Below are 14,792 nucleotides of genomic sequence, written 5' to 3'. Positions count from 1 at the left end.
AGCTTTTCTGACATTTCCCCTACAGTTTTCTAAATAACACATGTATGCTGTTTCTTGACTTCCGAGTTTCAGGCATCATCTTAACATGTAACTGTGGAAGATAAAGACTTAGCTTTCCCACATCGTCTTTACTTTCCCTTCCCACCCTTCACAGTGAAGTCATGAATTTTGTGGTTAAATCATTGGTTAGTTTTAACATTACTATGACTATAACAAGTTTACTGCTGAGTCATGAAATATGTAATGATGATCAATGTATCTTTACTTGTTTGATAATTCATATAGAATTTATATAGAATTCCAGGTTTTAAGTCATTTACTCTCAGAATTTTGAAGACATTGCTCCATTGTCTTCTATGCTGCTGTGTTCCTGTTGAGAAATCGAATGCTATTCTTGTCCTTTGCAGTGTCTGCATTTTGGTTTGTTTTTATGCCTTTCTGGAACCTTTATCTCCAGAAACTTTTGTCTCTCAAAGTTTTACTGAAAATCATAGTGTATATATATATATTCTCCTCCTCTTCTCTCTCAGGCTTTGTACTTAATGAACCGTGTTAATAGAAGATTCACATTCTTAAGTCTGAAAATTTTTCGTGTATATTTAATAATTTCCTTTCTCCCATTCCTTTCTTCCTTTCCTTCCTTTCCTTCCTTTGTCCTATTAGTCATATATTGGCTTTCCTGGAGAGAATGCCTACTTTTCCTTTCCATTTACATGTTATCTTTTTGTTCTAATTTATATCTTTTTATGGAATTTTAAATTTAAGCTTGTGTGGGCTTAATTGTTAAAAGTCTTTTCTTGCTCATTGACTATTTTTTTTATCAGAGCATCCTACATGTTTTTCATGGGTATAGTATCTTATTTCTACAAGAATATTAATTATAGCAAACTTTCTTTCATTCCCTGTAACATTTTTGTGTATTCCGGGCTCCATTTTTCTCTTTGCTTGCTTTAGTCATTCTTTTTCATCCTGGACTTTTTTTAGTTGTGGGGGTACAGTAAATAATGCCATTTTTTTCCTCTCAAAGTTGGAACTGATTAGAAATAAACTTAACACACACACAGATGGAGATAAATTACAAGTAAAAGCTGTATTGAAGGAACTGACTTTTTAGATTTGTGACTAAGTGGGTTTTTCAATGTGTACACCCAGAATTGACATTATCCCCGGAATGATTGCCAGAGCTAGGCAACTGCAGATCAACCCTGAGCGGCCCTTACCACCTTGCAGAGAGCATGCATTCTGAGGACTTGCTAGCTCAAATAAAAGAGAGGAAGGGGCCTGATTAAAGCATGCCTAGTTTCTTCTCCACACTAGCTCAATGAGTGATGGGAGAAAGAAGGGAGCTGGAAGCATTACTGAATCAGTCCTTATACATGTAAACATAGGACCGTGGAAACGCAGTCTCCTCTCCCTTCAACACCTTTCCCCTTAAGCGGCTGGTGATTTTTTTGGTCCTGTTTTAAGTTGGAGGTTCTCTATGCCTCACTCTAATATAGTATCGGGCAAGCTGTTTTGTAGAGTGGTGGAGTGACAATTTAACATTTTGGTTCTAAGTTCCTAGGCCTACCATCTCTTCAGTATCAGTATCAACCTCTTTTCTTTTGAGACATTCAGTTTTTCAAAAGGAGAACCCTTTAATCTCTCAGTGGGGCATTTGGAGCTGCTGGCTTTCTGGCCACAGGGCTAGGAGTCTCACCGTTCTTATTTAATCCCTTAGCTTTAACCCCAGCATCAGTACCACCTTCTAATACATCTGATACTCCATAGTCTGAGACTCTTACTGTTCAGTTTCTACCAAAAAATGAGAACAGTCACCTGGCTCTGAAGACTGGAGGATAGGGTGGGCGGGGACCTTTAGCTCTCACTGCTCCCTCCCTGAACATCCGTGTATCCGGCCCTCCTTCAGCCCAGGACCTCGCCACCATCTTCCTGTTACCCCATAGTAGTGCCTCTGCAGGCACCCAAGTTGACCCTCTGCTTTGCTGACCTGCTGACCTACTGTGTCATCATATGTCTTCCAAAATTTGTTTAAAACTGTCATTCTTTATTTTTTCTCCTTGTGTTGTCTTTTCTTATTCCTTTACTGTGATTTTAGGTTTGGGAAAGAGAAGAAATAGGTGGAAGTGTCCAAGCTACCACATTTAACCGAAAGTCTTACAAGTTTAATTTTCACAGAAACGCCAGCATAAGGCTCTGCAGTACATTTCTGAAAACTTGTAAACTTCCCTTTACCATGTATCACCTTCAGTGTTAACAAGCTACTCCGTTTCTGTTTCTTTCATATAACTGGAATTTCTACCATTACCTCCATATGCGATCAAAATGAAAGTAGGCCTACACAGGAGCGCTGATTCACTTGATAAATTCACTTGTTTTACTTTTGAAACTATTTCCATAAAATAGTAGTAGATGTGCTTTAGGGAGGATTATAACAACAGCCATGTGGTTCATCCTATTGATTTATTGTCTTACAGAAAGGAGAAACTTGGCAGAGCAGTCTGAAGTAGTTTCTGTTGATGAACTCAAAAGTCTATTAATACTCACAAGGAAACACTTTTTAGATCATTTCGATGCTGTTATTCCTAAAACAAATCTAATAAAGACAGACGAAATTAATCCTTCCAATCTGTTAAATGGTAAGTTTTTATTACCTTAAATATTAGGTTTTTTGCATGTGTGGCATTTATAACAGTTATTATTTATTATTAAAACGAATAAAATATGTCGATCAAATAAAAGTGTATATTGTGAATTTAAATAATGATAGATGATTGTACATACAAGTACAGCAGATCCTCAAGTAATGCCATTTCATTCAATCTTATGTGTCATAATGTTGATGAGATGCCGAAGGTACTTAACTTTTGTTTATATCAATTGGCTTATGGTAAAATTGGTTTTGTCCTGTTTCTCTTAAAGTTATAGAACATATTGATGTTGTTAAATGAGGACTTACTCTGTGTGGCTGTCTGTGTGTCTGTGTATATATGTATATGTGCTGAGCTGTATTTCTCATTATTTAAACGTTTTCTAATTACTTCTTTCAGAAAGCATTGTTTTTCAGCAGAGGGAGACATTTTTAAGGTTATCCCTCTTACTACTTACTCTTAACTAAGCTGCTAGACTGGGTGGATTTCTAGTAAGCTATGTTTTCATAAGGTGAGAAAAGTGGAACTTATACAGTGAATTTAATATAGTTAAAACAATATATAATAAGATGCTGCACATTTGCCATTCATTATAGCAAGAACAGTCACCAAACTTTACTGAGGGAGCAGGAAATCGTTTCTATATTAACTTGGCATTTCTTTCTATTTTCCTAGCTCCTCTTGTTATGATGATTTTGAATAGAGTGAAGCTTTTCAAGGTCTAGCAAAGCATTTGAAGTTTTGCTCACATTATAAATGTACAGGATAATTTTTTTAATTGTGTATAATCATTTTTATTCCATAGATTAATAAGAAAATGACCAAAGAATCAAATTAACAATAATGTTCGTTGAGTACCTTTTGTCTCTTTGACACCATGAAGGTACACAAAGGAGTAAAAATGTGAGTCCTTAGCTTTCAACAGGCTTATGATCTGTTTGGAAAGTGAACTATAAATATAACATCTAGTGCCGTACAGATTCTAATGCCATGTTCAAGAGCCCAGGCTCTGGAGCTAGACTGCCAGGGTTCAAATCTCAATTTTGTCACTTGTTTAATGAATGTCTTTGTCAAGTTATTTAACCTCTCCATGCCTCTGTTTCCTTATGTTTAAAATACGGATAATATCACCCACTTACTAAAGTTATTGTGAAGATTAAATGAATTGATAACATAAAAAACACTTAGAACATAATAAATGCCAAAAACATTGTTAGCTGCTATTTGTATTATCATTATCATCATTGTTACTTATCAGTACCAAAGTTAAATAGTAGTGCAGAGTAATCTGAAAGATGTTGGAGATATGATTCCTTGTTGGAGTATGGTTCCTTGTTGGAGTATGGTTACCCGTTGGAGTATGGTTCCTTGTAAATGGCGGATAGCATCTTGGTTGCAGCATAGGCCCTGGAGCAAGACTGAGAAGTTTGGGCCCCAGCGCTGCATTTTGCTTGCTGTGTGACCTAAACAAGTTTTCTAAATTCTCTGGGCCTCAGTTTTTTATCTTTAAATTGGGAATGACTTAGGTTGCTATGAAAATTAAATAATTTATTTGTAAATTACTTAGAAAATCATCTGATGTAAGTGCTGCATATTTGTTGGTTAAATAAATACAGATTTGAAAGAAAGGAGTCTAACTAGGATAGAGTGGTCACAGAACTCAAGTGCTGAGGGACTTGATATAGGTCTTGAGTGATGAACTTTTATTATGAGGAGATAGTAAAATAAATAAATCTTCATGTTGATTTTCTTTTCATTTCCAAAAAGTTCTTCTATGGCAATTCGCACAGGTCAGGCCATAAGAGATAATCTTAATAAATGCCTGAGGTGAGTATTTTACAGTGAATCCAACATGCCTTTATACACACACCGGTGCACACACCACACACACACACGTACACGCGGATGTATGCATGTATCTACATGTATACATTCATATATAGTAAAATTCAATACGTAAATACTTTTCCGTGCTAATGTGTATTTCTTTCTCTTTAGACACCAATCCCATGGAACATATTTCTTTAAGTCTAATGGAAACCAGTCCTCTGGAATGGCCAGAAAGGCATGTTCTTCAAAATTTGGAAATGTTTGAAAAAGCTAAGCAAAAAATGAGGTAATATTATATTTTAAATGAACTTGTTTTTCTTACTTCTTACATTGTGTTTATGAGATATTAGATTTTTAGAGTTTTATTATAAAATAAATATATGCTTAACTACTATAAGTTGATAGGTAGATGAATAAATGATAGGTAGATTGATAGACGGATGGACGGACAGATGGTCAGACAGACAGACAAATAGGGCATTACAGAGTAGTATGTTGAGAAAATACTCTTTTTCTCCTACCTTCTACTTGTACTTCCAGGGAGTACATCCTCACAGCTAACATATTAGTAAGTGGCCTTTCAGATCATCTTTTATAGATTTACATAAATATATGACTATTTAAAAAAAATTTAAACAATACAGGAGCATATAAACTGAAGTAAAAGTACTCTTTTCCTTTCAGCTACTTTAAACTATTCCTGCTTTACATTCTTATGTTTATATAGTACCTTTTTAACCAGCTCTAAGAGGCAGAATTTATTTTGTTTAGTTTGTTTTGTTTTTGTTTTTTTTTTGGTTCATTGAATTGTAGACACTCAGTACATAATTGTTGAATGATGACGTAATGGAATAAAAGGAAGAATTTAGCTCTCTTACATTGAGTTCCTCCAAAGTATTGCAAATCATGTTTTGATTTTTAGCCCCTCTGTTGATAACAATTATGACTCGCTATAGCATTTTGTTCATATATATCCACAGATATTTACTGAGTACCAACTACGTGTTGGCTCTCTTCTTAGAGCTTACCTTTCAATGGTGAGACAGTTGAAAGAAAACAAGTAACCAGACAAGTAAACATGATAATTATAAATAACTATGTGTAATGAATGAAACAAAGGGACCGAGGAAGAATAATTTTACTTGTTGAGGAGAGGGAAGTGTGGTAGTTTAGATGAGGATGGCTGGTTAGGGACAGGTCTCTCAGGAGGTTACATGTGAGCGGAGACCTAGTAGATAAATGAATGAAGCACATTCAGACACACATGGCCTCATAGGTCATCACAACACAGATTATGAATTTTATTGTTAGTGCATCTTTCACAATGGTAAGTTAAAAGATATCTCCTAAAATCGGTAGACGAGAAATTGAAATTTTTTTGTGGATAACCTGTCCTCTCGGTCTTCTTTCTAGATTGAATTCCTCTTTCTGATCTACAAGCATGAGCTATCCTTTCGATCACATTTCTAGATTAGGTGTATATTTTCTTGGATCTCATATCTTTTATTTTTCAAATATAATTGACATACAACATATTAGTTTCAGCTGTACAACATAGCGATTAGGCATTTATATAACTTATGAAGTTATCACCCTCATAAAGCTAGTACCCATCTGACACCATACATAGTTATTACAGTATTATTGACTGTATTCCCTATGCTATACTTTATATCCCCATGACTATTTTGTAACTACCAGTTTGTATTTCTTAATCCCTTCCCCTTTTTCTTAATCTCATCACCCTAACTCCCTCCCATCTGGCAACCATCAAAATGTTTTCTGCATCTATGAGTTTGTTTGTTCATTTATTTTGTTTTTTATATATTTCTCATATAATTACAGTTATATGGTATTTGTCTTTCTCTTACTTATTCCATTTAGCATAATACTCTCTAGATTCATCCATGTTGCAGATGACAAGATTTCATTCTTTTTTATGGCCGAGTAATATTCCATTGTACATATGTACCAATTCTTCTTTATTCATTCATGTATTGATGAATACTTAGGTTGCTTCCATATCTTGACTATTGCTTCAGAGTATCTTTTCAAATCAGTGTTTTGGGTTTCCTTGGATAAATACCCAGAACTAGAATTATTGGGTCTTCTTTTGTCTCTTGGGATAGCCTTTGTTTTAAGGTCTATTTGGTCTGGTATAAGTATTGCTACCCCAGCTTTTTATGCTCGTTTCAATTTTCATGATATATCTTTTTCCATCCCTTTACTTTCAGTCTGTGTGTGTCTTTCGATCTGAAGTGAGTCTCTTGTAGGCAGTATATGTATGGGTCTTGTTTTCTTATCTAATCAGCCACCCTATGTCTTTTGATCAGAGCATTGAATCCATTTACATTGTAATTGTTGATAGATATGTTATTGCCATTTTCGTATTTTTTAATTTATTTTTTCTTTTTCTTATAGAAGTCACTTTAACATTTCTAGTAATACTGGTTTGGTGGTGATGAACTCCTTTAGCTTTTTCTTCTCTGGGGAGCTCTTTATCTTTCCTTTGATTCTAAATGATAGCTTTGCTAGGTAGAGTAATCTTGGTTGTAGATCCTTGCTTTTCATCACTTTGAATATTTTGTGCCAATCCCTCTGACCTGCAAAGTTATTGTTGAGAAATCATTTAACAGTCTTGCGAGAGCTCCCTTGTAGGTAACTAACTGCTTTCAAGATTCTTTCTTTGTCTTTAACCTTTGGCATTTTAATTATGATGTGTCTTGGCGTGAGCCTCTTTGAGTTCATCTTGTGACTCTGCACTTCCTTGACTTGTATGTGTATTCCCTTTACCAGGTTAGGAAAGTTTTCTGTCATTATTTCTTAAAATAGGTGTTCAATTCCTTGCTCTCTCTCTCTTCCTTCTGGTATACCTGTTATGCGAACGTTGGTATGTTTAATGTTGTTCCAGAGGTCCCTTAAATTATCCTCATTTTTTTAATAATTTTTTCTTATTGCTATTTTGACTGGGTGCTTTCTGCTACCTTCTCTTCCAAACTGCTGGTTTAGTCCTCTGCTTCATGTAATCTACTGTTGATTCCCTCTAATGTAGACTTCGTTTCAGTTATTGTAGTCTTCATTTCTGACTGTTTTTGTTGTTGTTGTTGTTTGTTTTCTATTCCCACTTTTATATTTCCTTTGTCTTTGTTAAAGTTCTCACTGAGATCATTGAGCATCCTTATAACCAGCATTTTGAACTCTGTATCTGGTAGATTGCTTGTCTCCATTTTGTTTATTGCTTTTTCTGGAATTTTGTTCTGTTCTTTCATCTGGGACATGTTTTTTTGTATTTTCATTTTCACTGCCTCCCTATGTTTATTTCTATGTATTAGGTAGAACTGCTATGTCTGTGGTCTTGGTAGAGTGTCCTTATGTAGTTAGTGTCCTGTGTGGTCCAGTGGCACATTCTTCCTGTTCCCCTGAGCTGTGTGCTCCAGGTGTGTTCCTTGTGTGGATAGTGTGTGCCTTCCTGTTGAGTGTTGATTGCTTTGGCATGTCAGTTGGAGGGACTGACCCTCAGGCTGATTTTTTTGTGAGAACTGGCCATGACTACAGTGGAGCTCTTGTGTAGGGGTTGACCCTATGGAACAGAATTCACTTTAGTGCCTCCCGAGTCAGCTTTTTAGATGTGTTGTTTGTGGTTGTGGTGGGGTTTTGTTCTAGTGTGGTGTAAAACTGGCCACTGGGTGCATTGGTTCTGGGGCCTCTGGTGCAGGCCAAGATCAGCCACTGCTTATGCCCCTGCCTGGGGCCACTTGGTATGAGCTACAAAGTGATCTGCAGGTAGTTGCCACTTGTGCTAGGCTTAGAGGTGCCTGAGAGAGGCTAAGCCATGAACTGAGGCCGGCTGCCCCTAGTGATAGACTTTGGGTTGCTCAGCAAGAGGTACAGGGCATGCCGAGGCCAGATGCTGCTTGTTTAGGGTTTGTGAACCTTTGAAAGATTTTTAGGAAAGTCCACATGCAGTGTGAGTGAAGACTGGCTGTTTGTATGGAAAAGCCACTGGAAGCAGCTTGAGTGGGCCCGCAAGTTGGGAGGGTGGGTTCTCAGGGAATTACCAGATGGAGCAAGCGGTGTTAGCTAGGTTGATGGAGACTCAGATATGGTGCCTGCCTGGGTTGGGGGAGGGCTCAACAAAGGAACAGTGGCATCTGCCAGCATTTCTGTCTGGGAGAAAGTTGCCCCTCTAGCCGTCACACTGAAGCCAGACAACTCATTTCCTCCCCATATCTCCCTGGTGCCTTTTAAGCTGCTGCCCCATGCTGGAGCTCAGAGTGAGTGAGTCTGTCAGCAAGCAAGTCTGTGTGCGGGGCCTTTAAGAGAAGCACCTAGGACTCCAGCAGCTCTCCATCTCACTCAGCCACAATCTCTGCTGGTTTTCACAGCCAGAAGTTATGAGAACTTTTTTTCCTAGTGCTGGATCCCTGGGCTGAGGAGCCTGGTGTGGGGCTTGGACCCCTTGTTCTTCCAGGGTGCTTTCTCAGCGAAGATATCCATCCCAGTTTTTAACCACTGCACGCTGGTGTGGGAGCAGCCAGTTCCTCATCTCCACCCTTCCTACCAGTCTCAAAGTGGCTTCTTTTTTATATCCTTACTTATAGGACTTCTGCTCAGCTAGACTTTGGGTGACTCTCAACGATCGTTGTTCTGTAGTTTAGTTGCAATTTTGATTTGGTTGTGGAAGGAAGCAAGCACAGTGTTTACCTATTTTGCCATCTTGACTGGAACCTGGATCCTGTATCTTAATGAGAATTCTAATGCCAGATCAATTTTTGTTACTTAATAAGCATTTTATTCTGTCTCTGGAACTTAAAGCACTTTCTCTTTTGCTTAATGTTCTGAAATTACATGAGGCCATCATAATGTGAGATGTTTTGGTCTTAAAACTTTTATCTTCTTTTTTGGTCTGAGAAATATTGTTATTTCTTCAAGAACATTCTCCCTTCTATTTTCTTTTTTACTTTTCTTATCTTCTTGAAATATATATTTTAACTAATATTAAACATTCTGGATTGATTTTTCATCGTAATTTCATTTTTCTCTCAATAATTCATTTGTTCATCTTTTTTCTGCCTTATGTTCTAGGATATTTCCCTGACCGTTGATTTCATCTCTCTGTTACATTTTTTGGTAGTCGTATTTTAAGTTCCTAATAATTCTTGTTTGTTTCCTACCCTATGATTAGCAATCTGTTTTTCTTTTATTAATGATGAGAACTGAGAAAATAATATAAGGCTATTCATGAGAACTTTCTTTCAACTTGTTTTATCTGTTCATTGGATGATCTCATTATTCTTTGGATCTGATTTCTTCATTCCTTTGGTGTTTTTCTGTTATGTGTAGTTTTTCTCTAGTGTTTGGTGGTTTTTGTTTGTTCATAGCTGATTGTTCATAGCTAAGAATTTAGTACTAGACTGCTTTATATAGATAGTTGAGATGCACTTTATATGTATATAGTCTTGTTCCTGATCTGCTGTCATCTGAATTATTGTTAGGGGGAGGAGAGGATGCAAGATAGAGCATGCCTCACTTTAGGACACCTGCTAGGACACCTGGGACAGGCAGCCTTTGTCCTTCACCCAACACTGGAATAAGGGAGCTTTATCCTAGGGGGCTCGCCACTCACACTGGGACAGGCACATCGTTCTGGATCTGCAGAGAACAGCTTCTCTTAGAGGTAAAAATCATGGGGGTAAGGTGTGTGGGAGAGTGGTACTTAAACAACTGTTCTAGCGGTTTCTGACCATTGCCACTTTATGAAACCAAGTTTCATAGAATCTTACTGTAGCTTTGTGGGAGGGGAAGAAACCTATTTTGTAGGTTTCGCTCTAGTTCTTGAAGCTCTTATTCTAGTTTATAAATTTTTGATATTCATTGAACTCATTTTTCCTTTTTCTCAACCCTATTATGAATGTAGTATCTGGTACTTCAACATTGTGATTTCAGTTTGTTGAGTGGAGAGTTAATGTCTGACTTTAATCTACTTTCTTGAACTAGAAGCTTGTCATTCAAGGTCTAGATCAAATATCACCTTTCTTTTAAGCTTTTATAAATGCCGCAACTGAGTGTTTTCTTTTTTATTACGCAGCCAAGGACTGTGTTATTCTTTCCTGAAACTTGTTTTATTGTACATTTTTAATCTCATTCTTCATTGGTATATTTATCTCCTCTCACTCTCCTCACCTTCTTTCTTCTACTTTAAGTCAACCTATACATTAAACTACAAGCAGTGATTTATGAGGTTATAAATTATCACCAGCGAACTCTTTAGTACCTCACAATGATATTTACAAAGTAAATATTCAACGAATACTTGTGGACATTTCAAAATATGGGGCAATACCATCAAATTTTTGGTTATGGATAAAACTTATGTTGCATATTTTTAGAATTTATTTTGTGTTAAAACTGGTTTAACCAGAGAATAAAGGACCATTGCATAGTGAAATTCAGAAGTCGTAAGAATGTGGTTTTAGACAAATTCAGTCACCTGTTGTGTGACTTTGATGCCTCATCTTTAAGATGTTCTACCTCAAAATTGTGAAAATTTAATGAGATAAAATATGAAAAACTACTTTGTATGCTCGAAAATGCTGAACAAAATAAAATATTGTCACTGTCTTTTTTTTTTAACCTAAGACATATTTTGGTAATGTAATTTATCACAAACAGGGTTTTAAATTGCTTTGATATTCTTGTGTCCAAGATTCTATATAAATGCAAATTATACATTTCCCCATTATACCTAGCTTGTAAAATGATTGAGAGTAATTTTCATTAAGAAACCTCTGTGAGTTACTATTAGAGAATAGCTATATAGAAATTAAATTAAATTCATAATGTTGTTCTTGCCCTCCTGGAGTATAAAGTTCATAGAACATATTTGAGTATTTTCTTGTTTGGCTATGTTTATTAGATTTGTATTTTCATTTTTAAAAATAAAGGAAATGAGAAGGGGAAAGAGGCACTGTCGGTACATTATTAGTCTCTAATGTGTAGAAATGTAAGTCCTAACCCATAATGTTAACATTTAAATGATATAATCACCAGTAAAAATGCTAGATTGTGTGTTAGTATCTTTATCTGACAAATAGGACTAATGAATGTTTTTTGGGCTTGGTATGTTGATTTCGACTTTCAAAATACTTATTTTCATGTGTTAACTTGATTCTGAAGTAAGACCCATGCCGTCTTTTTCAAGGAAGTCTCTGAGGATTAAGAATGTAGTATATATGAAGTAATTTGAAAAGTATAAAGTCCTACATATATTTCAGGTATAATAACGATTCAGTACTTATTCCTAATGTCATAATCATGGCTAGACTCTCCTTGGAGAGATTTTTGGTTACTGCCTTATTTTATAGTTGTGCTTCAAGTAATCTTTCAAGTTCATAGAAAATTGGAACATTCAGTCTCTGCCTTTAAAATTTACAATATTGTAGTTTCAGAACATACAAGAGAGTTTCGATTTAAAATTTATAGACTTGATAACTTCAAGTTCTAAATAATTAATCATGCCACCATTTATAAAGAATATAATTATTTAAGTAGAAGCATTGTTGATATGGTAATGGTAAGTTTCACCGTGACCCTCAGGTTTTTAAAAATTTACTTTGATATTAAATAATTTGCAAAGATTTTACTTTATTTTCTTCTTAAATGTGTAGTTCTTCCATTTTATTTGTTTATTTTTCCGATATCTGCTTATGTCATTTTTTCCTTACTACAGTGAATTCTAACCCACTTTTAATGAATCTATGTAACATTCTTTTCCCAGAACGGGTTCATTACCTCATTCATCTGAACAGCTGCTAGGCCACAAAGAGGGTGCCCGGGATTCAGTTGCATTATTGGATGCTAAAGAATTGCTGAAATATTTTACCTCAGATGGCTTACCAATTGGAGATCTTCAGCCTTTACAGATCCAAAAAGGGTAAGTCATAAACTTATAATTTCTAATTAACTTTTTAAATTAAATTTATTGGGGTGACATTGATTAATAATATTGTATAGGTTTCAGATGTACAATTCAATAATACGTCTTATGTATATCTCATTGTTTGGTCACCACCCAAAATTAAATTTCCTTCTGTCACCACATGTATGACCCCCTTATCTACGCTGCCCTTTCTCTCTGGTTGCAACATCTGTTACCCCATTGGGTGCCAGGGTTGATTCGGCTGATCTGACTGGCTAGACGGGTGTTCCCTTCCTCCCTCACTGCTCCATGTGGTTCCCTCCTGAAGCTGTGTTCTCAGTCAAAGAGGATGACCTTCCCCATTGAAGAGAGGACCAATCTTTGGTCAAGGTCATATGATTAGCTGTGCCCCACTTCTAGAACCTCCAAATAAGCTCCAGTTAATTTTTTGAAAGTTCATTTAAAAAACACATTGCATCTTGTTTCCCCATTTAATTGATGCCCTTTCCCACTTAGGCTAAATTTACAAGTTTGATCCCAGTGTTTATCAGTTGGCCTTCATTCTCACATTTTACTGTAGCCAAATGTCCTACTATTTTGTGGTATTGAATATAAGGGCGCAAGAATAGTAAAAGCAACCTCAGCACATTCCCTATAAAAGTCAGTAGCTTCTACTTTGTATATAAAGGACAGTACTTTTTTAAGAAAAATTATAATTTGACTTTCAAATATATATTTTTTAATTCTCTTTTCTGTTCCTCTCTAGTTTTGATTTTGTTGCTTTGTACTTGTCATGACATTGTCAGTCATGCCTAATAGTAGCAAAAAGCAGTCTTTCAACTGAAGAAAATAGGAAAGTGTAATAAAAATGCTTTTGAAACTATAACATTACCAAGTAAGAACTCAGTGTCTACATGAATAATTTATAACTAATTTGAATTCCAAGACAACTTCCACTAAGTTACTAGTTAATAAAAACTGGATGTTGCTGAAGTTGACTTAATTACAGGTAAAATTGTAACATCATATGCTTGTGAGATTTGAATAATTTGTTCACTACCCCAATTTCTTTTTGATTGTTAATCAGTTATTTTGAAAGCTTTCCAAAGGACCTTAAAAATTATCGATCCGTTCCATCACTTTTGTAAGGGTTGTTTTCGCAAATACTGATTTTAAAGGTAACTTTTGGAAAGGATCTATATGAAGGTAGTTACATCTCAAAGATAATGATAGAACATGTTGCCTTAAGTGCAGAGAGACAGGGAGTGACTGAAAACCTGAGGTTCTTAATTACTCTGGGTCTTAATGACTTAATGATCTTAATGACATAAAAGTTGTATAATTTTAGATTAATTTTCTTTTTCTCATACCCTTTTTTGTGGGAATCAAGAAAGCTAAGAAGTATATACACATTTTCATCTATTTAGTTTTGGATTATTGTCCTTCTAAATCATTAAGCATGAATTGGCAGAGTCAGCTGGGTTTGCCAACACCGAAGTATGTAAGTTTTTCTCTTTTTGACCAGATGTCTTTCTAGGTGCAGTGTTGTAGGGGAAATATATTTAATTCTTTCTTTAGTGTACAGGCGATTTATTTAGGACGATTTGATATAATTCCTTAATGTTAGTAGAGAACTGCGTCATTATCAAATATATCTTCTGTTAGTGTTAAAGTTGAAGGATGAGCTTCCACGGCAATCAATCAAGAACCTTAGACTAAAACGGCTGCCTATGCAAAGAGCCATTCAGTTTGCTGCACTAAATTAAAGTGCAGGCATGACTCCTGTGTATACACCAGACATATTCAACATTGACAAAATACTTACTTATTAAAATGTTTCTTTTAGAAAGAACAAGGTCTGAGTAAAATTAAACAACAACAAAAAAATATAAAGTTGTTGAGAGGGATTGAAATAAAAAATGGAATACAGCAGGAAAGAAGTGCAATGCTAGGCACCTAAAGAGTTCTGTATTACAAAATTATTCACTTTTATAATCAGTCAACAAAACACGTGGTCATTGCAATTTATTAGTGTTACTTTTTGTGGAACACTTGAAGTGGATGCATTAGAATATAAATTCTGGTTTTTTAGAATTTATTAATTAACATATATCTTACATTTTAGTGTAGTAATTTCAAATGCTTCTCATAATACCCAAGATCATTTTCAGTGGCAAATGGGCAATTTCATTACTAATGACATAGCGGGAAAATGTGATAGCAAATTTATTCTTGGTACTCTACTACATACTTGCCCTTCTACATACTGTTTCTAAGTCTTCGGAATTCAAACTCCTGGTATTTTATTCTGCCTCTGACCGTGTAAAGACCATTGATCTGTAATTCTTCCATTCCCATCTAACCTGTTCTGAGCTTCAAGAACATTAGAATAG

At 35.6% G+C, this 14,792-nt stretch overlaps 1 protein-coding gene across 2 annotated transcripts in view; it reads left to right on the top strand.

Moving 5' to 3' along the window:
• The window catches only part of MTBP (MDM2 binding protein), a 62,679-nt gene that overhangs the window by 34,266 nt on the left and 13,621 nt on the right, over positions 1 to 14,792 (top strand). For both annotated transcript variants that reach the window (XM_025050095.1, XM_006916585.3), the window contains 3 exons: positions 2,478 to 2,639; positions 4,650 to 4,767; positions 12,259 to 12,414. In XM_025050095.1, coding sequence (XP_024905863.1) covers positions 2,478 to 2,639; positions 4,650 to 4,767; positions 12,259 to 12,414 — 436 coding nt within the window. The remainder of the gene's footprint in view (positions 1 to 2,477; positions 2,640 to 4,649; positions 4,768 to 12,258; positions 12,415 to 14,792) is intronic.

Source organism: Pteropus alecto, unplaced genomic scaffold (assembly GCF_000325575.1).
Source record: "Pteropus alecto unplaced genomic scaffold, ASM32557v1 scaffold164, whole genome shotgun sequence".
Classification (NCBI taxonomy): Eukaryota; Metazoa; Chordata; class Mammalia; order Chiroptera; family Pteropodidae; genus Pteropus; species Pteropus alecto.
The sequence above is the reverse complement of the archived record's forward strand: the minus strand, read 5'-3'. Positions and strand labels throughout refer to the sequence as shown.